Source organism: Nylanderia fulva, unplaced genomic scaffold (genome assembly GCF_048542155.1).
Source record: "Nylanderia fulva isolate GAGA-0341 unplaced genomic scaffold, ASM4854215v1 Scaffold22, whole genome shotgun sequence".
Lineage (NCBI taxonomy): Eukaryota > Metazoa > Arthropoda > Insecta > Hymenoptera > Formicidae > Nylanderia > Nylanderia fulva.
In genome coordinates, this window is record NW_028190285.1 from 2211177 (window position 1) to 2237485 (window position 26309).

At 34.2% G+C, this 26309-nt stretch overlaps 4 protein-coding genes across 4 annotated transcripts; 1 reads left to right on the forward strand and 3 right to left on the reverse strand.

Moving 5' to 3' along the window:
- Positions 1-1698: 1698 nt before the first annotated feature.
- LOC146723210 (glutathione S-transferase-like) lies at positions 1699-5398 on the reverse strand. Its single transcript, XM_085482753.1, has 4 exons — positions 5253-5398; positions 3920-4056; positions 2458-2625; positions 1699-2252 (listed from the first exon to the last, which is right to left on the reverse strand). The coding sequence occupies exons 2-4, from the start codon at positions 4050-4052 to the stop codon at positions 1945-1947; spliced, it is 609 nt and encodes a 202-aa protein (XP_085338879.1). The 5' UTR covers positions 4053-4056; positions 5253-5398; the 3' UTR covers positions 1699-1944.
- Positions 5399-6069: 671 nt separating this feature from the next.
- LOC146723211 (uncharacterized) lies at positions 6070-9844 on the reverse strand. Its single transcript, XM_085482748.1, has 3 exons — positions 9326-9844; positions 9084-9248; positions 6070-8955 (listed from the first exon to the last, which is right to left on the reverse strand). Exons 1-3 carry the CDS (start codon positions 9500-9502, stop codon positions 6694-6696), a joined length of 2604 nt encoding a protein of 867 aa, XP_085338874.1. The 5' UTR covers positions 9503-9844; the 3' UTR covers positions 6070-6693.
- A 116-nt stretch (positions 9845-9960) lies between these two features.
- On the forward strand, positions 9961-13365 carry RNaseZ (ribonuclease Z). The gene is made up of 6 exons (XM_029304987.2): positions 9961-10273; positions 10412-11153; positions 11235-11551; positions 11653-12048; positions 12133-12476; positions 12646-13365. Exons 1-6 carry the CDS (start codon positions 10067-10069, stop codon positions 13034-13036), a joined length of 2397 nt encoding a protein of 798 aa, XP_029160820.1. The 5' UTR covers positions 9961-10066; the 3' UTR covers positions 13037-13365.
- Positions 13366-13405: 40 nt separating this feature from the next.
- On the reverse strand, positions 13406-25678 carry singed (fascin domain-containing protein singed). Its single transcript, XM_029304988.2, has 8 exons — positions 25196-25678; positions 18055-18178; positions 17550-17793; positions 17087-17220; positions 16352-16644; positions 16060-16220; positions 15484-15954; positions 13406-15174 (listed from the first exon to the last, which is right to left on the reverse strand). The coding sequence occupies exons 2-8, from the start codon at positions 18115-18117 to the stop codon at positions 14969-14971; spliced, it is 1572 nt and encodes a 523-aa protein (XP_029160821.1). The 5' UTR covers positions 18118-18178; positions 25196-25678; the 3' UTR covers positions 13406-14968.
- Between the last annotated feature and the right edge of the window lie 631 nt (positions 25679-26309).

A 26309-nucleotide genomic window follows, 5' to 3' on the forward strand; every position in this document is an offset into this window, starting at 1 on the left:
TGAATCAGGAAGCGACTAATTGATGGACAAAATATATGTAATTGATAATGAGATGCGTTGCATATAATTCAAGTACGAATCTTTTGATACATGCTTTTTATATCATTTTGGTTACTTCTATATTATTCTTTCATGTCATCTCTATTGGGAGCGCCATATTTTGTGCACAAATAAACTGCAAAACTTTTGTATTAAATAAGTATTGTTATGAGCTGATGCAAAAGGCCGATATAAAAAACTGTAATTTTTTAACTTTGATTGTTTTTCGCTTGTGTCAATAATAGGATTATAAGTCTAAAATTTGCAATGCAATTTGCTTATCTAAATGTCTTCGTAAATATCTGTGACGTTTGCATATATCAATGTAATCTCGTTTCAAAGATATTAAAGGGCGTGGTTCTATATATATATATATATATATATATATATATATATATATATATATCAGCATTATCTACAATATGTATGCAATACATCATTAACTGATACATCGTGAACTGCGTTATCTTTTTTCTGTTATTAATAGAAATTACTCCTCAATGACTCGACGCAATTTTTGTATGCATAAAGATACAAAGAAAAAATATACGCGATATACAAAGTATTAGCGTTGCATATATAAAGATAATTAAAGATACATATGTATATACATATATATGCATACATTTATATGTATATATATATATATATATATATATAGATACATGTATCTAATCGCTTTACGCGTATGTACACATATTCATATATACATATATCTATACGTTTACAATTAGGCATATGCATATATTGTCATTGCGCAAAATTTAAACTTTCTGTCAACAAAATTTGCAGCAGACGTGTTATAAAATCCATTCTTGACTGAACTCGATTGTCCGAAATGCGAAAATAATGAAAATATTTTTGTAAAACTATTTTTATCAAACTGTATATATCAAATGTAAACTATTTTTATCAAACTGTATATATCAAATGTAAACGTTTTGTTGAAAATTTTTCAAAGATTAGCTCAAAAGTAATCTTTATCACAGTGTAAATAATACACTGAAAATGTATACGTGCATTTCCAGTTACTCGGTGATTAGCCATTAGTCCTTCCTTCAATTCCAATTAACTCGCACGACCTTCAGTTGTATTATATTGTATACTGTGATGATATAGCAACATGGCAATTGCAAAAGCCACGTCATGATTAAAAGTTTTTTTCAGCCCTGTGTGATCTGCGTTTCGCATGATGACAAACTAATTATACCATTTATCTTATTTACATAATTTTCACGAGGATTTAAAAAAATACAAAGATTTAACCAGAGATATTTAATCTCAGAAGCAATTTATGGTTCTCTTATATGAAATATTCTCGACTATATGTCAGTTAACATTACTGTTATCTCCAACGCAAAATTTTTTCTAGATATTCAATATATAAATAAAATATTTATTTCAAATTTGAATGTGAAAATTATTTTATAAGAGATTTTTTTCAAGAAGATATGGTAAATACAAGAATATAGAAAACGCTTATTTAATAAATTCTAAATTAATAAAAAAGTGAGATATACTACATAATATATCTATAACTATTATCAAAAATCTACATAAAAATAAAATCAACAACATACACACACAAAATGATAAAAAATATATAAATAATATATATTAAAATTATATAATATATATTATATATGTGAAAACAATCTGTTTCTTTTAAGATTTTATTAGAAATAATAGTCTTACAGTCTTTTATTATCATCATATTAATATATGAATAACAATAAGCCTTCAATGAGTATTAAAATATATGTATCAAGTGTTTTCTAAATCTATTGTCTAAATATATAGATTTAAGCACATTATGAAAAAGAAAAATTAATATTTTATTCAAAGCAAATGAGAGCAAATTTGAGATAAACCTTTGAAAAATCAAACATCATAATTTCAATGAAATTACATATCGGTCGGCGGACGCTTCTCAATCCAACTCTTGATGGCCGGTACCTCCTCGACCTTTTGCTTGAGCTGCTTCAAATTTTCATAATTTTCGATTATATTCTTCTCCATCATGTGGTTTAGATAATCCAATATGCCGACAAAAACGAGATCGGCCCAGGTTAGAGCACCGCCGACGAAATAACCGCCGTTCTGCTTTACTTGAGCGTCCAGACGCTCCAGATAGTACGGCACCATTTCTTTGGCGAGTTTAAGTTTTTCTGCTTTAGCCACTTCGTTGCTCTCATAACTATAAGCTGCGATTTCTATGATAAAAAGAAAAAAGAATGAATTGTGTGTTATAAGCAATTTCGTTTAAACATTTAATTATTAAACGATCAAATTATTATAGATAAATTAAATTATTTAGAATTTCCAATTACTTAGTGATGAAAAGAGAAAAATTTAAAAAAATAAATAAATTAAAAATATATATAAATAGCATATTTTTGTCTATATATATATACTTACTAGCGCGTAAGTCGTGTATTGTATCGACCGTGGCATCGATTTCCAGAGCTTCCCAATCGTCTTTGCCAGCAAGACCGTATTGTTTTGCCAAGTAGCGGCAAATAGCTGTAGACTGAGCGACCTTTTTCCCATCTACTTCGAGCACGGGTACCTGGCCAAACGGCATGGCTGAAAAATGATATTTCAAAAACATGTGAATATATAAAATCAAATAAATAGATAACAATTCAAAACAGATAAAAGTAGGTGTGGCAAATGGCAAATAGCAATGACTAATGATAATAAATTTATTAATAGATCCAATGACAAGGTAAAAAGATTATTCCATATGGTCAATGTTGATTAAAAATATTGTTCATTCGTAAAACGTTTTAATTCAGGTCATCCTCAGTTACAAAATTCTATAATAAAGAAAAAATAGAAAGAATTAAAATTATGTATTGAGAGTAAAGAATGAAATAAATTTTTCTTTATTATAGAATATATAAATGTAAATTTTATAACTGATTGTGAGGATGACCAAAATTCGGTCGAAACGTTTTACAGATAAATTTTCTTATCAACATTAATCGTATAAAATATAATTTTTTGACCTTATATTATCGAATACTCCTCTTAGCCAATTTATTATTATAAATCAAATATAGTTTGTAGAAAAAAAAACTATTAAAATTTATATCACAATAAAATTACAATGCAATTATTATCATGCAATATTTATAAATATTAAAAAGAGCTTTGATGATTAATGATTAAGGTTAAAGATAATTTAATATTAAAGAGTCTAACTTTCTTGCAATATAATTTGTTCTTTTGAAACTTACTTGTTATTTTTTATATATAATAGAAATATATTGAAGCAATTTACTGCTTCTTGTGTGTGGCTTTGTATTTTCTATGTTCTGAAAAGTTTCCCTTTAAATTATAAAGTTATTGCAACAGTTAAGTTATCGACAGTTTATCGATCAGCTTGCACAAATATTCTTTTCTTACATTAACAGGTTGTTTATATATATTGAAAGCTAACAGCATGTTTTTATGAAACAGTTGAATACAGCGTATTGTATTCGCATGACAATACCAATTGTCCTGTAGGGCATTACAATGCATAATAAGGAACAAAACACTCTATTGTCACACAATTGAAATAACATTAATTTCCTTTTCTGTGATTTACGCAAGAAAGTTCATTAAAAAAAAATACATCTCTATAATATATAATAGTATAATATACATAGAAAAAAATATTATCTCATATTTATAAAAACAAGAAAATAAATTACAATAAAAAATCAAAGTGGGAAAAGTAATATATATATGAAAATCATAATTTTAATTAATTGCTGATCTATCGCAAAAATCCATAAGTCAGATTTGAAGAGAATTAATTAAACGACTGCGACAAATTAACAAAAGCTAATAAGACACATATGTTATTAGTAATATCGATCAGCGTACGTACTCGGCTTAATTTTCGGCCAATCCTCCCTGTCGAAACGATCGTCGACGAACTCGGTATTACCATAACTTAACAGGAAGCGAATTGGTTCAGCCAATGCTTTCACAGGGAAGTAAGTTAGTTTGTAAGAAGGCATCGTGCTGAAAAAAGATATTTATTATTTTTCTTCAGCCTCATCATAAATTCGAGAAACGTAATAATATATTTTAATGACGGCTAATATATGTTTTTTGTCGATATTCAACTTTATTTATTTTGAGTGAATATTTAAATAAATAAAAAATTTGAATTGGATACACCTATCTTTAACCATAAGAGGACATTTTGCAGCCGGAATTTGAATGAAAATTTAAAATTTATATATACTTAATTTAAATTTATTTAAAATTTTTTTCTATTCAAGTTTAAACCAGAGATAGAGAAAAAATTTAACTAAAATTTAAGCAATGAATAAAATTCTTTTTATTATTTAAAAATAAAATTGTTATTTATAGAATATGCCAAAAATACATATAATGTGAGTATTTAAACTGTATTTAAATGAGTATTAAATTTACCGATGCAGTTGACACGCCAACCCAACGAGAAATGACCGGTTGAATCGACGTCGATTCAGTCAATTCGATATCGATTCGACTATCGATTTCTCGCTGGGAATCTGCTGCTATATTCCGATCACTGGTTAACTACCGACTAACTACTGTTATAATTTTTTTTAACAAGTCAAATTTTAATTAATATTGCGCAATGTGTCTTATCATATTTATAAAATATAAATTATATATTTTATGTAATAAAATTTTTTTTTAGCAAGAAACTAAATATATACTCTTACAAAAATAAAATTATGATAAATTATAAAATTGCACATTTTGTTATAAATAAAATTTCTATTTCTTTAAACAATATGAAAATCTCAGTATTCACAATTCATATTTTATTCGTACGTTCCTGATACCGATTACGTCATATTACATTTATATATCTACATGATTTTTTGTTAGAAGAGAGGGACACCTTCTACAAAGGCGTTTCTCTTTCTCTCTCTCCCACATACTTTTAACCATATGTAGCATAGATTTCTGTTAAAAACGCAATGTGTTCATACCGTAATTTTTGATCTCATAATTATCATTTCGTTATTATATATATAGAATTATTTATATGTATAATACACTATGCGACTTAATACACTTTTATCGCTATTAATTATAATCAATTAGCCGGCCAGGCGGGCCAGATATTTCAATTACGCTTTACGAAAATATACGACCATTTACAGACTCCAGTTCATCTCAATCAAGTCTAGATCTTAAATGAGAAAAGTTTTGCTCACAGTTATTTGCTCGAGACAAATATTAATGATGGGAAGACCAAGAGTTCTTGTCACCGGCAACGAGATGCGTCCAAGAAGTCCAGCAACGTAAAACCGGCTACTAAACTCGTCTATTTATTTATCACTGTCACCTCTCCCACTTTGCCGCCGCGCCATTGGTCACATCACGTTTAGAGAGGAAACTTGTAGGAGAAATATGAACGAGTTGAAATTCGGAGAATAATGGTCCAAAAAAGATTTCAAAAACACCTAAAAGATATTAATTAATTTTTCAAACATTATTTAATCATCTTTCAAGTCTTGTTTTTTTTTATTCTGAATTATTGACTCAACAAACGCGACTCGAAGTGCAAGTAATGCTGACAAATAAGACTGAAAAAAACAAAATGAAAGTTGTTTATTTGTAATCTTACGTAAACGAAGATATATTGTTCGAAAACTATCTGCACGCGTTTACATTTGCGGAATTATCAGACACTTGAACCTTAGATTAGATATATCATTTGTTTCGATGAAAACAGCTTGTAATTACACAAGAGCAATGAAAGTTTTATATCTCATTCGGTCTTTTTAGAGATGATTTGCAAATTATAAAAATGCATATGTGGCAAAATAAAAAATCTTTTTAGATTAAAAACAATATGTATATTAAATATAAATCTAAATCACAAGAAAGGCGTATATATGTATATTTATATATAATTTTTTTATACCTTTATGAATCAGTAAAAACATTTCTTTTTCTAAGTTTGAGATTCTTTAATTACATTTTTTATTCAATTTTTTTTTTTCAAAAGAGACGAATAAACTTTGTATGTATGCAAAAATTATTTATTTTATTAAATTGTATACACGTATATTATCCCAAGAGAGAAAAAAGTGCTAAGAAAAAAATATATCTTTCTAATAAAATTCATAAAAATTATTTTCATAATAAAGATTCATAAAAATTTAACGTAACGATTGACCAGGACTGTAGTTTTATTCAATGCGAATGAATTATCTGCACAATGATTATATGGTCATTATATGTACAGTGATAACAATACAATAATAATTAAAATATTAATGAATGACATAACGTGTCATTAAATATTTAAAATATAATCTTGATATTTAATAATATCGTTATATAATAAAAATTCTGTTGTAAAAATTCTATATAATAAAAATTCCTAATAATTGCAAAATATAAATATACATTCTATATATATATATATTTGTATATACCCAATTTCCCTGTATCATAAGATACGAAATATATAATTACTACAATGCTAATTATGCAAAAGAGAAAAAACTCAAATACGTGACTATATTCGAAGCGTAAAATACAAATATCTGCGAATAAAATATGAGTTATGCTACTCTTCAAATCTTTCGTTTAAAAGAACAAAAAAAAGATATTTATCACAGTAGAGTTTTAATTTTTTGCCTTCCCTTATGTATGAAACATTTGCCCGATAATGGCAAAGTTCCTGACAGTGGAATTCATTTCTGAAATGTCAGTGTTTGAATGCAGAGCCGGTGAGACGACCGTAGTCCCTGTACCTGCTGCATGTGCGTTTATTCGCTGAATATCATCCATGTAACCTTTGTTGGTCTGCACATTCAGAGTACTGTTGATGACGTTGAGATGAGCTTGAGGCAACGTAGTCGCGATGATGGGCGAGATAACCGAGGAAGAGGAAGAGATACCACCGGAAATGGTCGTCTGGGGTGATTGGCCGCAATAGGCGGTCTGCTGCTGGGTTGCTGAGTTTTGTATCGTTCCCGACTGATAATTGTTGTACTGGGCCTTGCACTTCTTCTCGTGGACAAACAGGCTGCCGGAATGACTGTAAGCCGTGCCGCAGATCTTGCAGGCGTAGGGTTTCTCGCCCGTGTGCGTGAATCTGTGCTCCTTCAGATACTTGAGACGGCGGAAGGACTTGCCGCAGGTCTTGCAATGATAATTCGCCTCGCCGGTGTGCGTGGTAATGTGGGCCTTGAGGGTGCACGACTTGGCAAAGGCTGCGCTGCAATACTGGCAGACGAACGGTCGGTCGCCCGTGTGGGTCCTCTCGTGATTGATGCAGTTCGAATTGGACGTGAAGCCGCGGCCGCAGTACTTGCAGACGTGCGGCTTGTAACCGGTGTGCGTCCTCATGTGGAACATGAGGCCGGTGTTCTGCCGGAACGTCTTGCTGCATATGTGACAGAGGAAACGCTTGAAGTTCGCGTCCTGCTGCTCCTTGGCACGCTCGTGAATTCGCAGATGCCTCTGCAATTTGATTTCCTTCTCGAACGACTTGTTACACTCCTCGCATGTGTACAGTTTTGACTTCTCGTTGCTCCTCTCACGGTCATCCTTGTACTTGTCCGCGCAAATGCACGCGTTATTTGCACCGCAATTCGCGCAGTACTCGTCCTGTCCGCCGTGTATCTTCATTTGATGTTTCGATAGAGACTTCTTCGTGTCGTACGATTTTCCACAGATCTTGCAGGGAAAACCCTTGCCCTCGTTATCGGAATCCAATTCTTCCCTGATCCAACTATTTATCAGCTTGATCGCAGACTTATCATCAGGTGGTCCCTGTGGCTCCGAAGATGTTTTGCTCTCATCATGACCATATCGATCCATGTGACTCTTAAGCCTGTCCTGTCGGAAAAATTTCATGTTGCAGACGTTACAGACGAATTTCTTGTGTACTGACTGATGACGTTGAAGACTCTTCTCGTTGGTGAAACATTTGCTGCAATATTTACAGTCAAAGAGCAACGTATCGTCGAATGATTTCAATTTGTCATTACTCGAATCACTATTTAATGAATCTCTTTGCTCAATTTTTACATTACGTTTTCTTAATTCTCTCGTCGTACCATTCTTTTCGCTTGGAGATTTGTCATTAATCGCTGTTACTTCATCCTTATTCACCATGACGTGAAGTGACATTTCAGAGAACTCTGGATTATCTTCTAATTTTCTCTTGTCTCGTATCTCTTTTAATATAGAGAAAACTTCCTTAGGATTCGCTCTCTTGTGGGCATTTAAATGTCTAACCATAGTATCAGTTTTCCTGAAACTTTTGTTGCAGATTCTACAAAAGACCGGCTCTGGCTTCTCCTTCGTTTTATGTAAATTAAAATGTTTATGCAATTTGTCCAAACAAAAAAATTGCTGATCACAGTTATCACATTTGAACTCTTTATCATCATGAGTTGATGTATGTCTATCTAAAGACCTTTTACTGGAATAAAATCTATCACATTTTGGACATTTATATTGTTCAAATTCTGATATTGTATCCATTCTACTATCGACATTTTTTGTTTTTGTTTGATACTCGCTATTGCTGATATCGCGTTTAACACTTGTGCTCTTTTTGATATATCTTCTCTGTCTTTCTTTATGATTCTTCAAATTCTCCATAGATGTAACTCTTTTAAACATAGTCAATCTTCTCGTTCTATGAACTTCCTTTACAACTATTTTATCATGTTGCTTACATTTATTAACGCAATCTAAATCTGATCCATTATCTACTAGAATATTCTCTGTTTGATTAAAAGCATCTGGTTGTTCATGTTTCATAACATTCCTTGATTCTGTCATATAGCTATTCTCTTCTATATTAATTCTGTTATTCATATTTAATTCCTTATTGTCTTCTAACTTGATTGTATCCAGGATAAATGATTGCTCCGTTTGACAACATTGATCCTACAAAAAGAAATATAATTAATATAATTGTAATATACATGTAATATTATTTTTATAATAGAAATTATTTATATAATAGTAATGTATTAATATAATATAAATTTATATAATAGAAAATAGAAATATACTTTTGTAGGAATAAAGTTGCCAGTAACATTCATGCTCGACATTCCATAGAGCTTTCTAAGCTCCTTGTCTGCTTTCTGACATTGTTCCCTCAATTCGTAGGCAACATTAATTTTATTTTCACACTTGGTACAGATGCTAGAAGGCAAGCCATCGTCTTCCTGAACCTGGATGAAAAAAAATCACTCTATAACTTGTGTACGTGCAAAGCAAACAAATGTCAAATGTAAAAAAACAAACAAACCTCCACCCCGCCGCACAATTGTAGTTTTTTCGAGAGAAGTTCGGACGTGTCCCCGTTACCCGGCTCGCTCCAATTTTTGCGGAAGATGCACTGATTGTAATGATTCATTGTCAGACAGACGCGACAGAGACTGGAGTCCTGACTCGTCCGTGTCGACATTACGCCGTCCTCTTGCATCTTGCGTTCGTCGTCTAAATCTTCCTCTCGTTCTTCCCAGCGAAACGGCGAACGCGCTAAATTCGCATCAATGATGACTCTTTAAGATCGGTGACTTTCCACAGAATATCATCGTCGAAGCGAAAATGTTGCTCGTAGCATCTCTCTGTTTTCTTCCAGACTGTTGTCAGGCAGGACTTGTCACGCATGCGCAGAGCGAAATGAAGCTTCTATTTTGGATTTATGCGTACTAATAGCTAATTAACGAAGAAGTTGTTATTATTATTATCATTTTTGCTCTAAATAAAAATATTTATTTTCAAACGTTTGCTTATCACAACTTGTCACGTCATCGAGAATGCGTTCGAAAATTCCACTCGTGGAGCAGCATCGTTTTGCCAATCAGGTTAAAGAGATCTCTGCTCCTTTCGTCCTGATTGGTCCATTAAGCACAATTTTGCCCTGTGGGTAAAATTTTCGAACTCACTCCGAAATAAGTTTTCATTGAATCCTGATCGAGTATTTTCATTAATAAAGGTGACACTTGTGGAAAAACGTTGATGAATATTTTTGACATAATAACGAATGAAGTCCAACATATTCATGTATCATGTGAATTATTATTCTTTGCTGTCACACTTGATAAAAAATCGTGGATTACAACAAAACTGTTGTAAGCATTACACGGTCATGCCGCGCGATTCTATGCACGTGTTCGTCATGCAAAGAACGAGGCAGAAAATTAAAGAAAAATCTGAAAAGTATGCCGGCAACACAAATGTATCGCTACAGGTTGGTATTACATTGACAAACAATAATAATGTCAAAAAATGTAAAGTATATATTAAAAAAAATTTTTTTTCAACCGTTTGAAATAATCACAAGTCACAATTTAGCACATTGATTAATAAATAAATGTTTTTTCTGCAGATTCTAGGTAGTGGGGCTCGTGGAGCACCAAGATGCGTTTATTTAACGGCAGGTCACACTAGGTATATTTTTAATTGCGGAGAGGGCACGCAGAGATTAGCGCATGAACATAGATACAAGTTAATAAAGCTAGAACACATATTTGTAACATCGGCATCTTGGAATAACTTAGGTGGCATGCCAGGAATGCTCTTAACGATACAAGAGGCTGGAGTGCCAAAAGTTAGTGTGCATGGTCCTAAAGGGACCGTAGAGATATTTGATGCACTCCAAAAATTTGTAATGTTACAAGCTCTGAAGGTTGATGAAGCAACGTGCGACGAATCGAAGCCATACATGGATCCAGTAATGACTGTATCATATGTTCCTATTATGAAATCAAGCACACAAGAGAGAGAGTCTGTTAATATAGAAAAAGAAGTAGTCGATAATATTAATTATTATGACTACACAACCAATTCTAATGGCAAGCGAGTACTTGATAATACAGTAAAGGAGAAAAAAGTACAGAAGATCGAAGAAAAGTATGGTAAAACAAGAATATCGAGTGTGATGTCCTATATCTGTAGATTGCATCCTCGAGCAGGCAAATTATCCTTGGAGAAGTGTTTGGAGAAGGGTGTAAAACCTGGTCCTATGTTGGGTCAGCTAAAAAATGGCCAAGATGTTACTCTTCCTGATGGTACAGTTATTTTGAGCAAAGACGTTTGCTCTCCAACAACACCAGGCCCTATTTTCTTAAGTATGTTGACAAATAATTTTGAAATAGATATTTATTTTTAACAACAAACTTATACTTCTTTTAAATTTTATTTATGTACAGTTGTAGAATGTCCCTCGGAAGATTACTTAGAATCCTTTGTAAATCATCCTGCCTTTGTTCAATATCAAACAAGAATGTCGAACGAGAACGACACACCATATTGTATCATTCATTTCACATCTCAGAAGGTGATGGCTGATTCTCGTTACATGGAATGGATGGGCAAATTTAATGGTAACACGCGTCACATAGTCGTAAACGAGGAAAATGAGTGCATGGGCACCGAAGCGATTCATAGGCATCAGCGCAAACTTCATATGTTGCATTCTGAAATATTCCCCTTGTTAGACGAAAAATGCTTTCAAAAGAAAATACGGGTGAGATATTTAAGAAATATTAAAATTGTTCTTTTAATCTTGGAAGGTTTTTTCTATCCTAATATTTTTTTCATATATTTCAAATACAAATTTTTTTTTAGGCGGACGATCTGCCCAACATACATCGTCCCAGAACACATCACACCGTTCATTTACAACCAGAACTGAGATTCGATACAGAGAATGAAGTATTGTTACATCCGGAGGAATACATAAATGAGATTAACACAATCGAAGGCTTTTCAGAAACGTTGAAGGATTTGCAAACAAACATCAACGTCCAAAAGGAAAGATTATCTATTGGAAAGGAATACCCAAAGATCATTATGTTGGGCACCGGTTCTATGATTCCGAGTAAAGTCAGAAATACGAGCGGTATACTTCTACAAGTTGATAAAAATCACAGTATGTTGCTAGATTGTGGTGAAGGCACATTTGGACAGATCGCGAAAATTTATGGAAAATACAAGATGAATAACATCATAAAAACGATCAAGGTATGTTAATGCTTCTATTTTTTTTTTTTTTTTAATTTTGCAATGACAGCGAGTTTTGTAATGCTTACGCGAATTATGTTTCAGGCAGTGTACATATCACATCTGCATGCTGATCATCATATCGGATTGGTCGGTTTCCTGAAAGAAAGAGAAAAGATCACGCAAGATCCTTTGTACCTATTTGCGCCACCATTCATCGCTGCGTGGTTGCAATTGTATCATAGACGTTTCGAGCCTATTTTGCATCAAATGATGCTAATTCCAAATAACGAGTTCTTCATGAACACACACAATCCAGCAGAGCCCAAATATGGAGATATGTACAAAATGCTAAATGTGCAAGCCGTGAGAACGGTATATGTCAAACACTGTCCTCATTCTTATGGTATTTCTGTGACACTGCATAATGGAAAGAAAATTGTATACAGGTATATACATAATTTCTTTTAAATTTTTTCATATAACATTAACTTTCTTCCAACTATACACAATAAATCTCTATTTTATTCGAATTTAGTTTGAAATTGATAATTAATTCATGAATCTTTTTATTTTGATATGATACACATATATAAATAATGATATTATATTTTTTAGCGGTGACACTATGCCTTGCGAGAATCTCGTGAAACTCGGTCAAGATTGTGATCTTCTGATTCACGAAGCGACAATGGAGGATGATTTATTGAAAGAAGCCAAGATGAAATTTCATTCGACCACTTCACAAGCTATACAGGCAGGTAAGCAAATGAGATCGAAGTTCACACTGTTGACGCATTTCAGTCAACGTTACTCGGTGATACCTCCCTTGCCCGACGATGGTTCTAAATTAAATAATGTAGGTATTGCTTATGATAATATGCACATAAGTCTGTCACAACTACCACTTTTACCTTTAATGTATCCGACATTAAAAATGATGTTCATCAAACATTACGAGGATATAGAGGATCGAGCTGCTAAACGTCGAATGACAGCGAATTCGTAATAAATATTTTATACGATAACATGTAAAAATTGTGACCACGATTCCACTTTCATCTTACTGATATCCGATATAGTTCTCTGTTGTTGATTAAAAGTCAATATTTTTAACATATAAAATCTTCCAAACTGAGATCTGTGACTAAAAAATGAATATTACATAGTTTATTTCTTGTAATTTTCTTCATGAGAGAAACTCGATTAGAGAATTTTGTCATATAAAAAATCTGTTACTAAAAAATTTACAATTAGTACAATAGATGTAATAGTGAGATCTTTATATTGTTCTGTATATAGTTCTGTAATATATATAGTATCAATTTTTAAAGAGAATTACTGATCTGGTCGAATAAATAATTCAACTCAACCAAAATCCTGATTAATAAAAAATTTTTTTATTACATTTTTTAAATTTATTACATCCATTATTCTTAATGCGTTCTACCGTGAAAAAGTAATAAAAGAGATTGCCGCTTACATAAGTATATAAAGGAGTGTGTGGTCTGTATGTGTGTGTGAATGTGTGTGTTTATATGCATATATAGTCATCGTGATGGATCGAGACATATATATTTCATCGACACATCTTAATCGAAGTGTAGAATGTTCAACGATCACGGTTTTCGCACATTTCGCGCCATAAATACGCGTAATGTATAAAATTATAAGTGGTGCGAGGCGCAGATAATATATTACGATTATAAAACAACAATGTTGAAGAGGCAAACGTATATTTACACGAGACTGATTCCAATGTCTTTCGAAATAATCTGACAGATCTATTCTCGTACCTCATACAATCCTATTCGATATAGTACTATATAGGAATTTCGTAAAACGTGTAAAACATATAACATTGGCGATCTTCCGCCAATTTGTTTATAATTACGAAAAGTGAAGAATATTAAATCTATCCTATTGCTAAAAACGCGTGATTCCCGTCGAAGTATATCGTATTCTCAATTAACGCAAAAAAAAGCGAACAGAAACGCGAATCTGTATGCTACTGCAAATCTTTCCATCACCAAGCCTTACTTTGGCCTTATTTAATATACGCGATAGGCTAGTAATAGGTGTGTGAAGCATGCGAAGAGAAAAACTCTTCTGTGTGCGTTTCATTAAATACGCTTTGCCTAACTTATGATCGTAACAGATGTATTTTGTTAATGTGGAAACTGTGAAATGTGAAATCGTTATCGAACCGATTGGACAGTGATCGCGAATATTAGTCGAGTTGATGGATTCGATATTCTTTCCAACGTGTGTCGTTAATAATAATTAATTAATTCGCTTAGTAAACTTGGTAGCAAAAAAATTCATTACCATATTGCGAGCCAAAAGAAAAATCTATATATATTTCCTCTTCCTTTTTCACATTAATGCTTTATATTATGATAGTTTTTCATAAAATAAAATATAATGACAATCAATTTTTAATAAAATAAATAAAAATTATTTGTAATAAAAAAATCAGTTATGAATAATACACAAAAAAATATTGATATAAAATCGAGCTCGCAATGTGGCAAGTTGTACTTACAATATACAGATATAAAAGTTTGTGTATTACGTATAAAATAGATAATTATAAAAAGTATTCAAGTCAGTCTTGGACTTTTAGTTACTTGGATAAAATCGTTTATCGCGTCAGTCTTAAATATATTGTAGATTGACAAAGCGTTTTACCGTGATCTGAAACAAGAAAATCGTACGTACAATACACTGTGAACTGTCTATGTTGATTGCTCGACGCTGTATGCTGAATTAATTAAGTACGTTCGCAGGGGAATTAAACCCAAACTGCGAATCTCTTGCCACTGTTATTCGAAGGGGTACGATATTGTGCGAGTTACGACCAAAGCTGAGGAGGCAGTGGAGTACAAATCTTGCTCGTTGCATCGTTCTTTTACGTCATTTTATATAATATTGCCCGCATTTAAAACTCCCATTTCGTGGCGGACTCGTAGTCTGAATCGCCTAAACGCAGGGCGCCGTTCTTGCCTGCAGTGAGATATCGGCCGTCCACGCATTTAATGCAGATTCGTGACGGCTCGCGCAGCTCCAGGTAGAAACCGTCGGATGGCATGTCTGAATCTACGGTTACTCCCTCGCTATCCGCGTGCCAATACCTCCCGTTTTGTCCTATTCATCATGATGAAATAAATTAATGATAAAATCAATTCAAACAATCGTAATTTAAAGCAAGTGTAACAACACTTTAATTCTTTTTATGATGAAATTAGTAGTTATTAATACTACGTTATTTTATTTTAAATTATTAAGAGACGGACACACGTCACAATAACATTTAATATAATATTATGAAATATATATTTCAAATTTCAAGAAAAAAAATGATTAATTAAATTTAATTGAATAAAATAACACGAAAATAAATAAATAGAATAAATGACGTGGAAATGAATAGATGATATGAAGAGAAAGAATTACCTTTAAATCTAACCACGCCGCGCTCGCACCGTTCGACGCGTATCGTCTCGTAGACGGCCTTGTTGCACTCAAGCTTGGTACTGGCCGCGCCTTTGGGTCCGACAAAGCCCTGCTCGCATCGTAGCACCAGCACAGGCCGGTTCATCAGGTAGAAATGATACTTGGCAGCGTCAGAGTCGTTGCCGTTCAGCGAGTCGGCGTTTGCGTAGAGGTGACCGGATCGCTTGGTCGCCAGGAACTTGCCGTTGTTCGCACGCAACGCGACGGTACCGTCGCTCGACTGCCACGCCAGGTCGAAGAGCGCGTTTGACGAGCGCTTGTGATCGGACGCCTGGATACCACCGCCGGCTTCCAGGCTCCAATAACGATCCTGCATCGTTCGCACGTACCATCGTTTCGTCACCCGATCGAACTCCAACTGGAATGTCTCGTGGCCGGAGATCTCGTCCTGATTGGCCGTCACGTCGACGCCTGATGAAAATCAAGCTTTGATTAATAATTCTTCTAAGTATAAATCAATCAACATTTCTTATAATTACAATGAAAAATCACATCAACGAGGTATATAGAAATTACCTTGCTTCACGGAAACGTATCGCTGGTTCAACGCCGCGACGAATGACGCCTGTGGCAGAGATTCCTCTAAAGAGAAAAGCTCGTCGCGTGTAACAGTCGTTGATCTTGATTTTAAAACAGCTTTACTGCCAATCGGTGCTAAGTACGCACCATGTATATCCCTGGAAAAGATGGAAATGTTCAATTAACATCGTTCGCACGAAGTGATTAATAACATCTTTTTATGCAAGCAACCCAACAAAAGGATTAAAGAAATGATTGCTGATTCAGATTTAAGCTTTAGCTGTCTTACCGAAGAGCCAGAAGACCAGCGTGGAATTCCGCAGCGTATAGACAGTCTCGTGTGCAAGCGTCCAATAATTTGCCGTCACGTGCGAGGTATTTATTATTGCATGTATGCAGCGCATAATGACCGCCCTCAGACTTACGATCCTTGTGACTATCATCGTCATTCATGGTCGCTGGACGAAATTCTAATGTGAATAGAGTATCCTCACCCCAGGGCACTGGCGCGTCTACATGAATCTCATCTTGAGTGGCACTTAGATGTGCGAAACGTTTCCTTCCGGCCGATCGGAGGTTCACCTAATCATTTAAGTAAAATTAGTATTTTAATTTATATATATTATATATTAATTATATATGTATGTATACATATGTTAATTATACATTATAATTAATTTTTCATCAAATTATTATAATAATTCGATGAATAATTTGAAGAAAAAAAACTTAAAAATTATATATTATATAAATTATATCGGATTGTTCAAATAATTGAAAACTTTTTCAAGAATTATCTTCAAGTTAGTTAAAGAGCTCACAAAGAAGTATCCATACAATATAATTATAAAAGAACGAGGCGATGTCGGAACGAATTAAGACCGTTTAATCAGATTGCGAAATTGCAGTTATTAGTGAAGTTGTATATACATAGCGCAACAACTAAATTACACAAACGAGCCACGATTCCGCAAACGCTTTATTTGCAAGACTTAAAAATGCAACAGGTATTTTTAAGATGTACCTGCGGTCTGGCGGCAAGATGTACAAGCCAGTACTCTGCCTCGCCCGGAGCCTTAGCGGTACACTTTAATTCATCTTGGCTCGAGCCTAAGAAATAGCCTCTCTGAATATTCTTCAACGCCCATCGTCCGCTACCTGAAATTTATCACAATTACCGTACATTGAGATAATCGTCAAAATATATGCATACACATTTGACCATTCATTACCAAGTTTCAATTTTAAAATAAGTACCGGATATTTAGATTTAGAATATAAACCATCGGATAAGCAGCGCAAAAGATACAAAATAATTTATATATTTTTAAATGTATAATTATGATACAATGCAAAACTGATTCTATAAGATCAGAACATTTGTTATGTCTAATAATACATGTATAATCTTTAATTTATAAGATAAATTGATAAGACAATTTTAGTAGATTATAAGTTATAGTAATTGATACGTGAAAGCTCTGTACCATCAGAAGCGAGTGTTATTTGAAAAGCGCATCCTGGGTCCGATGAATCCTCGCTCTCGCATGTCACGTTACCAAACTGGTCGACCGCTAGATATCGATCCAAGTGCGAACGAAGGAAAACCTGATGCTCGCTGCCCTCCAGAGTCCATAATTGTTTCTTTTTCAAACTCGAACCATTGGCGTTAATCTTGAAACCGAATGTCTCCGCCGTTAGATACTTGAACTTTCCGTTTATCAATCCAACCTGGAAAAATGACATCAGTTATCATTCGTGTTAATTTTATTTCTAGTAATCCATAGTTTAAAAAGTTCGTCTTCATTCATTAAATCTGTCAAATATAATTAATAGCAATTTAAAAATAATATTATAAGATATTTTTCATCAGATATTTTTAAAATTAGACAATTTATATTAAAAATATTCATAAATAATGTTGATCGCCAGTGACAATTTAAGTCACAGTTTATATTAAACTGATTTGTATTTAGTTAATTAGACACATACTGTCCATCCTGATTTGTCGACACCGTTCTCGGATCCTACATTCTCCGAACCGTTGCTCTGCATCGTACTGATGTAGCTGAACGAATTCGGTTACCAAAATCTGCTCAAAGTAGCCTCTCAATATCTGAAACAAATGCACACGTTAATTAAACAATGTTCAATTAAATAAAAGTGTTATTTAAATACAAACATAATTATTTCAAATATCGTAATAAGAGTAAGAAAGAGAATTCTTAAGTCTACTCTTAAATCTCCGATCAGAAGAGCGTCAAAGGAGATATTACAACAATGACTCTCATCGATCATAATTAAAAGATATTTGATGCAAAAAGAGTTCACGCGTGAAATAATAAATTATACATTAATTATTGGATATTTACTCTAATATTTGACGTATATGCAATTAATTAAAATGTAATTATGAAACCAATTATAGTTGCTCCTTCCTTTTTAGATAAGCCTATGCGAGCATCTTTTTGCAACCGATGTGCATATTACTTTGAAATAATATATTATTCGTTATTGACGAGATACACGAGCGTTATAAGTCGCATTTCAGCAGGGAAAGCACCGAGGCACGGGAGGCTTTATGTGCGCCGATTGAGAAATCCGCCACTGCGCGTATTGATCCTCGAGAGAGAGTTTCATCCCAACGCTATCGCCAGCAAACGTCTACTAACGCGAGACAAAACACCGCTATTATTTGCCGGATAAGCGGCTCCCTTTCGCGCTTTTCGCTTTATTTATACATCATCCCGTTATGATTATTCCGTCCCAGTTCCACAATTTTATTTCTCGCTGTAATAATCCCAATTATGATATAGTCAATTATAATATCGAAAAACGCATCCTCTGTGCCTCTTTGCTATTATATTGTAAAATTAATATTTGATATATACATAATTATAATTATATAATTATACTTATATGATAATAATTTTTGATTTATTTTAAAATTTTAAATAATTTTAAAATAAAAATTATATGAGAGAAGAAACTCGTGTTCGTCTTCTATTTACAATTCCTGTTTTCTGTAAATAAAAGTTTCCGACATTTAATCAATAAATTAAAAAAAATTAATAAATAATTTGAATAAATCGTAGGAGGAAAACTTGATATTGAAATTTATGAGTATTAAAGTGCGAAAGATTTTGATCTTGAAATTGCTTATTATTTTTAAAAAAATTGCAGTTTACTTTGATTAATATTAAAGATTTCTTTGGCGGCTGCATTTTGCGCGTAAGGGACGTAATTTATTTATAACATCTTAAATCACACAATGATGGGATAAATTTGCATATATGCAAATTCACTTGATTTTGTTAGAACTGATATCATCTGGCCAATCAATCTTACACCCGTCTCGAGAAGCTTATCACATTCGGGATCGATTCTTGTCAAACGTGCCTATTAAATCGACATTCGCCAACAACATAGTTATATTATAACAATTAATTTAATCAGTCGAATGATGTCAACCTTCGATTACATCTTCAGAAACAGAAAGAAATAAATCCAGAGGATGTGTGGAAAAATTTATTCCCATTTCCGAAAAATCTAATATTTTAAATTTATAACTAAGGATTAATTATAAGTTCTCTCTCTCTCTTTCTCCATCAATTTATCAAAGAATGTGCCGATTTGCATATATATATATGCGGGACATCCTATATAGCTGACATCTACTGCAAGCGGTAGATAAATGTAAATGAGGCGACTAAACTTGATGCGGTGTGTCATTGAACTGGTTATTCATACCGAATGCTTTGAATCAGGATTCTCCGAAACAGGATCTTCGATCTCGATCGACGTCTCTTAATCCATATCGAAATAATTTTATGCGCGAGATGCGCATAAAAGTGATGTTGCGCCACCGCTAAAAAACGGTACATGAATTAAAGCATTCCCACGTAACGCGTTCGTAAAACGTTACGTGCAGGAATAACAGAAGAAGAGGAAGAAGAAGGGGTCCTTGAACTCGTGAAAGAAATTCTTTAGTCTTCAGGAGGCACGCGTGAGCGCGATATTCAAGATATAGCGTAGCTTGACGGGCAAGAAATACCTTGCTTATTCAATTTAATGAGCTTAATTAAAGTGTGAAGTAAAATTCTGGTGTAAAGTTTTCATTTAATACACTGAAGAATTATTTCATCTTGCAATCGCTCGGAAAGCTACGCGAGTTGTGCTTGAAAATTGAAAGATAAAAATCATTCACACAACAATAAATGTCTTAAACTTTTTTTCTAATTTGCTGTGTTGGCATTTTCATCGTTAAAATGTTTGTATGCAGTTTTGCAATTCCTCTTATATAGTTATTATGTAATTTAACGCGAATGAAAAATAATGTCCATCTCTGGCGTATAAAAATTCTAACTACAGAGGCGGATAGTGAAAGCAGACATATCGCTTTGTCAACACACGGGGATAGATAAAATCGCTCTTAAATTTTCCCGTCACGAACACGAACGGAAGTACTTTCAACGACAGCGAACAAGGACAACGATGCGTTAAAGCGCAAAGTTGATGCGACGACACGTTCAACTCACAGCTGATTCGGATCAGGAAAATCGCGAGAGCTTCCTGGGGAAAAATCTCCGTAACAATTAAATAATTACTCGATTAAAATTTATTAAATATTATTTTAAATATTAGGTATATATAGATCAATCAAAGTTTTACCGCTAATTTATCAATTAATTTGAAAGGGCTCCCGCGACGCGTGATAAATTAAATGGTCGCCGACAATATAAAGAGATCTAAAAGTACAAGCACGCTGATCGGATTTAGAACGATAAATGTGGCACGAGCCTGCCATACTCGAACTTTGAGCGGAGCGGGCTTTTATACAAAGCCCAAACACGATCGTGCCGTGATGCAAGTATCGGTCCAAGAAAAGCCGCGAAAGGGTCTTTGGCCGAACTTGGTTATCATCGAGGACACCGATACCATCCCACCATCTCGCTCGATTTACTCAATTATATCTCCGCTCAGTCTTTTCTCGTATCTCTGATTTAGATTTTTTCTTCATTTTTTTATGATGACATACGTAATATTAAAATTCACTATATACTTATTGATGTTTCAATTCATTAATGTATTTTTGAATGAAACTTGAAATGTATAGAAAACCTCTCAGAGATGATATTTTCCTATTTAATTGATAAAAAATTATAAAAATATGTGAAAATTATTACATAATCACATAGAAAAATTCGTATTCTAAACATAAAATATTGTATTAGTTTCTATAGATATTAGAAATGCAGAAAATATTAATAAAACAAATATAGAAAAGTATAATAATTATATCTCTAATAACGAGAGACAGCTTGTATGACTACAACTATATTAACTCTCTGGCCCGTTGAAAGAGGAGACGACTGTGTTATTCCATATCTGGACACTTAATTATAATCGTTTCTGCCTCCGAATCGCGCCACGTTCTCGTTCCAAGTTATTGACACTAATTGGAGAAAATTCGCAGTGTTTACGCTCGAATATGAGCCGTAAGTGATTTACTTATGCTTCCGACGTGATTGCAGCGATAAAGTCACGCGAGCCTCTCTCTCTTTCTCTCTTTATTCGAGTTGGCAACGGAATCCGTTATGCGTCAGGAAACGCGAGAGATTACCGTGAGATTTAAGGAAAAAAATAAAGAAAGAAAGAAAACGCAACCGCAGGCAAGATCCGTATCATGCCATGTTCGACGCAGCATGATGCGCGAGGAACAACAAACGGTACATACAAACGTCCGGTACATATTACAACGCGAAGTACCGGATGGTTCATTATATGTAATATGTTAATACAAGTTATACAAGTTGTATCGTTGTTGGAATAATTATATCATCCTGTGAAAATTGAGCGTTGCACGAAACTGTGCAAATATTCCCTTCCGATCAGCTGATTGTGAGATGTCCAAATGTCAAAATCGTCTCAAAGAGATTGTTAATTAAAACGAAACGGTATAAATTGAAAAATTTTATTTTATCGCGTTAAATTATAAATAAAATGTCTCTCTCGGGGAATTTTAAGCTTTCATGTTTTTTTTTCCTTTATGCAGAATCGCTCAAAAGCTGCAGCTGCGACTGACACACGACGAAAAATCGCGGCAAAAAAACCAGTGCAGCACATGCTACGATCGCGAAATTCATGCTCGCGTTTCTTGCGAGAGTGCACGTGCCTTATTACTGCGTGTGTCCCTTTTTGTTATTAAATTACTTTCGACGGGATATCTGTCACGAGAGACGAGAGATGCTCGAGAGTAGCGCTCGAGTGCATGATGAGATACTTATGTTATCGTAATAATCGAACGATAACGGTAACATTAATCTTATACAACTTCAATTTTCTGATAAACGTCCTGTCATTTCTTTCTCATTATATTAATACAACACGCACACAAACATATGTAATTTTATTCTTTCAATAACAGAGCAGAGAATATAGTTGTAATAAAAAATGCTGTTTTGTTATTACAGATCTAATATAATTATGTTTTTTGTATTTTTTTTTAATGTAATTTTTATTAACATTTTTTATATTTCTAATATCTGGAAACTAACATATATTTCATCTGTTTAGAATTGAATTTTTATATGTGCTCTTATATACTTTTCAAATATTTTTATATCTTTTACGAATTAAATAGAAAAATATTTTCATCTCTCAATAGAGATGAAAATACTTTTCTCTATGTATAACAATTCGCCAAGTTTGATATTATTCATTTATTTATATCATTCCGTCCTTTCCGCATAATTTAATGTGTTATCAATACAATACAGACTTTGTTTTAGTCGATGACTGGACGAAGTTTATCAAGCATTTAATTTATCGCGGTTGAGACGAAAGAGACCTAACTTATTATAAATACATATAAATAAAGAATTTAATTGTGTGTGATCCTTATTCCTTCTTTGTTTAAAAAGTCTTTAATCATATATAAAACGAGTAAAGCAAAGCGAAACACTTTTTATTTTATTTTACTTTACTCTATTTTACTTTTATATATTCATGAGAATTTCTCCGTATATAAAAATTATTTTTAAATCGCGAAAATATGAATAAAAAGAATCTTCTGCGGAAGACATTTATTTAAAAATGAAAAGACTGTGCGTATGAATGCACGTAGCTTTTACTCGTAATGTATGCATTTAGCTATCTACAAAAGACAGGATCTGTCAAGAATCTCTATAATAGCTTTCCCATGCATTTCAAACCATTAACAAAATTCCTGGGCATACTTAATTTGCTAATGTACTTAGAATTTAAGAACACTTTTAAGTTTCTTCTCGCTTTAAGCAGCGAAATAAAAATATATTTTATCTGTTTAGTTCGTAGAATCAATCGAGGCTTTGTTTACTTAGAAAAAAAACTTTACATGACCTAATAACTTTTAATAATTTCGGAAATAAAATAAAATTATTATAAATATAATAATATAGATTCCACATTCATCAGTTTCAAACAATTAAATTTTATCCTGTCAAATTAAAAAGGGAGAATTGTATGAAGAAAATAAAATATTTAAGAGATATCTATGTTTAAAATTAAATGACGAGTGAAAAAACTATTTGCTCTCTTTCTCTAATTTAATTTTAATTACCAGTAACTTGTAGCCTGAAGATTATTGGTCTTCTATATACATTTTTATTAAGCAAAAGGATCCTTAAGTGGATAAAAAAAATACTAAAATAAGGGAGAAAAATAAAAATACACGCGACAAAAAATTCTAGAAACGTCAAATTTAGAAACAAAGAAATCCTGCCATCTTCCTGTTTATATTCCCTCGAAATACCGAATGTGTCATACTCTCTCTCTCGGTGGCGCCCTTTTCGTTTTCGACCCGGGTCCGACCCCACCCAACAGGCAAAAGACGAAGAGGAAAAGAAGTGCGGAGCGTATACCACCGACCGATTAACAAGATGACTCATACTCGTTGCACTCGCGAGAATGCGGTGCTTCCGTACGAAATAAGAGGCCACGCACTCCCCCGTCGCCGGTGGTGGTGCCTTCCCTCACGCGAAGGTCGATAAAAATAGTTGGTGTATCTCATCCGAGAAGTGAAGGCCATCATGCGTCGACAGCGAATTTTCACGCCGCGCGACGAAGCGCTGCCTCTCTCTCGAGAAGGGCTTCCCGGTCGGTCTCCATGGGAACTGCCCCGTGGTTTTGACCCCTTCAAGGTTGCACGAGCTCTCGCGAGGTCTTGCCAGACCTTGATCGCAGACACGGTCGTCTGTCTTGCAGGAGTCACAGGATACGACATTTCGTACAAATGAATAAGCCGAGCTGTCATTAAATATCTGTCATTAAGATGTATATAGTCTGTCTGACAATGAGTCAGATTAAGTGACTTTTTTTTAAATAATATATATAGAACGTAACCCAGAAAATGTTTAATGTCTCCGTTATTTAAACGATTAGTCTAGGACTATTAATAATACATCTCGACGTTAAAAAAGTGCGAATAAAAAACTTTCTCTTCATAGCTTTGAAGTTACTTCGAGCAGATGCGCAATTTAAATCTCAATTTATTTTGGGATATTTTTTCTTCTCTCGGGAATTTTTTGCTTAATAAAAAGGAATCATACAAAGCACGAAGAGAAACCAATAATCTTCAAGCTACAAATTACGTGCAATTAACATTAAATTAGAGAGAGAGCAAATACATAATTTCCTTATACTCTTCGTTCAATTTCAAGCAGATTTAAGATATACGTGTAAATGTATAAGTGAAGAGGATCTCGGAGACTTGAACCGAGTCGAGTATGTAACCACTCGAATTTTACATAGCCACGGTGGCTTTTGTCCTCGTCGCACCCTTTGTCGTCAATAAAGAGGGGTGTGTTGGACCTTTCACCTACTATGTAATTTTAGCTCGAGTACTTCTTGTACGTAAAGAGAGCGAAAAATATTGCACGATGCCCTCTAAAAAAGACTGTCCAGAGATACCTAGAAGACCCCCTCTAGGAACCTGACAGATGTTTAAGCAACTTCCTGGATTCAGGACATTATTGTTTTGGGTGTGTTTGCGCAGGATGTCGGCGAAGGACGCACGCAAATATTATCCGAAGCCGGAGTTCGCGACGTCGTCGCCGATAAGCCTAGGATAAGACAGGGAGCTGAGGCTTCTTACCTCTTTCTCTCTCTCTCCACGAAGAAGTCCCGCTTCCCTGGCTTCCTAAGCTGGTCCGGTCGAGCGTATCGATGGCACAGAAGCGCGCGCGTCTCGTCCCGGCTCGACAGGATTCGATCCGATTCGGCCGCGCCTCGGTGCTCTTTCGCCGAATTATAGTACACGTAAAAGAGCCGCGAGAAAAAAAAGGGACGCGACGTAGAGACGGAGGAGTGAGAACGACGGACGGCGATCGGGAGGAAAGAGTCGGCGCACGCGAGAGCGCGAGAAACGGAGAACCGCACGGATCGACGCTCGTCACGCTACTGAAGCGTTCGACTGAGGCCCGCCGCTCCTCCTAGGCCCCGTCAAGGCGACGCGGGAGCGCGAGAGTGGGGGATGATCCCTCTTTCTCTCCTCTCTAGCGATGGCGATAACACCCTCTTGAAGAGAACGATGTAGAGGATTTTTGGAATTTTTCATTTCGATTTTAATATTTTCCTGTGTGCGGCAAAAAAGCGAGAAAAATATTTTAATATTCATTATATTTATAAATAGCGCAAAATATAAGATTTATCAAAATATATTATATGGAGCAGATATATTATAATATATATGATATATTATATATATAATAAAATATATTATAAATAATATATGATATATATTATAAAAAATATAAATCTAATTATAAGTAAAATCTATTATATAAAATCTTTTTATCTCGACAAGTACCTGTCGTTCGAGTAATCTGAGAGATTAACCCTTTCGCGAACAAGTGGCATACTTGTTCGATATTAAGCGCGAGTGAAGCGAAACCGGTCTGGGCCCATCGCTCGCAGCTGACTCGGCACGGGACGAGAGAGAGAGAAAGAGAGAGGATGATAGGATGCACGAGAGTGGTAAACGTGCATCGAACTGTTGACGGTAAGTTATTGTATAAGGGCGGTGAACCTTGTCCGTGTTTTTCGCGTTGCTGGTCGTCGCGATCCAGCGATAATAATTTCGCGCTATTTTCGCGCACGAGTCCGCGTCCGCATCATTCGAGGAATCGATCCGAGAAGCGAGAAGTCGCGCGTCAGCGGGCGCGCGAGATGACACGACACGAGGACCTTTTTTGATCGAGACTCATTGT

What these genes read in the sequence shown, in the direction of transcription:
- LOC146723210 (XM_085482753.1), bottom strand. Translation starts at nt 4,052, where the DNA reads ATGCCTTCTTACAAACTAACTTACTTCCCTGTGAAAGCATTGGCTGAA. An exon ending in TTGGCCGAAAATTAAGCCGA is followed by an intron (nt 2,626 to 3,919) that starts GTACGTACGCTG and finishes ATCATTTTTCAG; the next exon opens with CCATGCCGTTTGGCCAGGTA. An exon ending in AATACACGACTTACGCGCTA is followed by an intron (nt 2,253 to 2,457) that starts GTAAGTATATAT and finishes TTTTTATCATAG; the next exon opens with AAATCGCAGCTTATAGTTAT.
- LOC146723211 (XM_085482748.1), bottom strand. Translation starts at nt 9,502, where the DNA reads ATGCAAGAGGACGGCGTAATGTCGACACGGACGAGTCAGGACTCCAGT. An exon ending in AATTGTGCGGCGGGGTGGAG is followed by an intron (nt 9,249 to 9,325) that starts GTTTGTTTGTTT and finishes TTTTTCATCCAG; the next exon opens with GTTCAGGAAGACGATGGCTT. An exon ending in GCAACTTTATTCCTACAAAA is followed by an intron (nt 8,956 to 9,083) that starts GTATATTTCTAT and finishes TTCTTTTTGTAG; the next exon opens with GATCAATGTTGTCAAACGGA.
- RNaseZ (XM_029304987.2), top strand. Translation starts at nt 10,067, where the DNA reads ATGAAGTCCAACATATTCATGTATCATGTGAATTATTATTCTTTGCTG. An exon ending in GCTTTCAAAAGAAAATACGG is followed by an intron (nt 11,552 to 11,652) that starts GTGAGATATTTA and finishes ATTTTTTTTTAG; the next exon opens with GCGGACGATCTGCCCAACAT. An exon ending in GGAAAGAAAATTGTATACAG is followed by an intron (nt 12,477 to 12,645) that starts GTATATACATAA and finishes TATATTTTTTAG; the next exon opens with CGGTGACACTATGCCTTGCG.
- singed (XM_029304988.2), bottom strand. Translation starts at nt 18,117, where the DNA reads ATGCAGAGCAACGGTTCGGAGAATGTAGGATCCGAGAACGGTGTCGAC. An exon ending in ATCTTGCCGCCAGACCGCAG is followed by an intron (nt 16,645 to 17,086) that starts GTACATCTTAAA and finishes TTAAATGATTAG; the next exon opens with GTGAACCTCCGATCGGCCGG. An exon ending in ATACGTTTCCGTGAAGCAAG is followed by an intron (nt 15,955 to 16,059) that starts GTAATTTCTATA and finishes GATTTTCATCAG; the next exon opens with GCGTCGACGTGACGGCCAAT.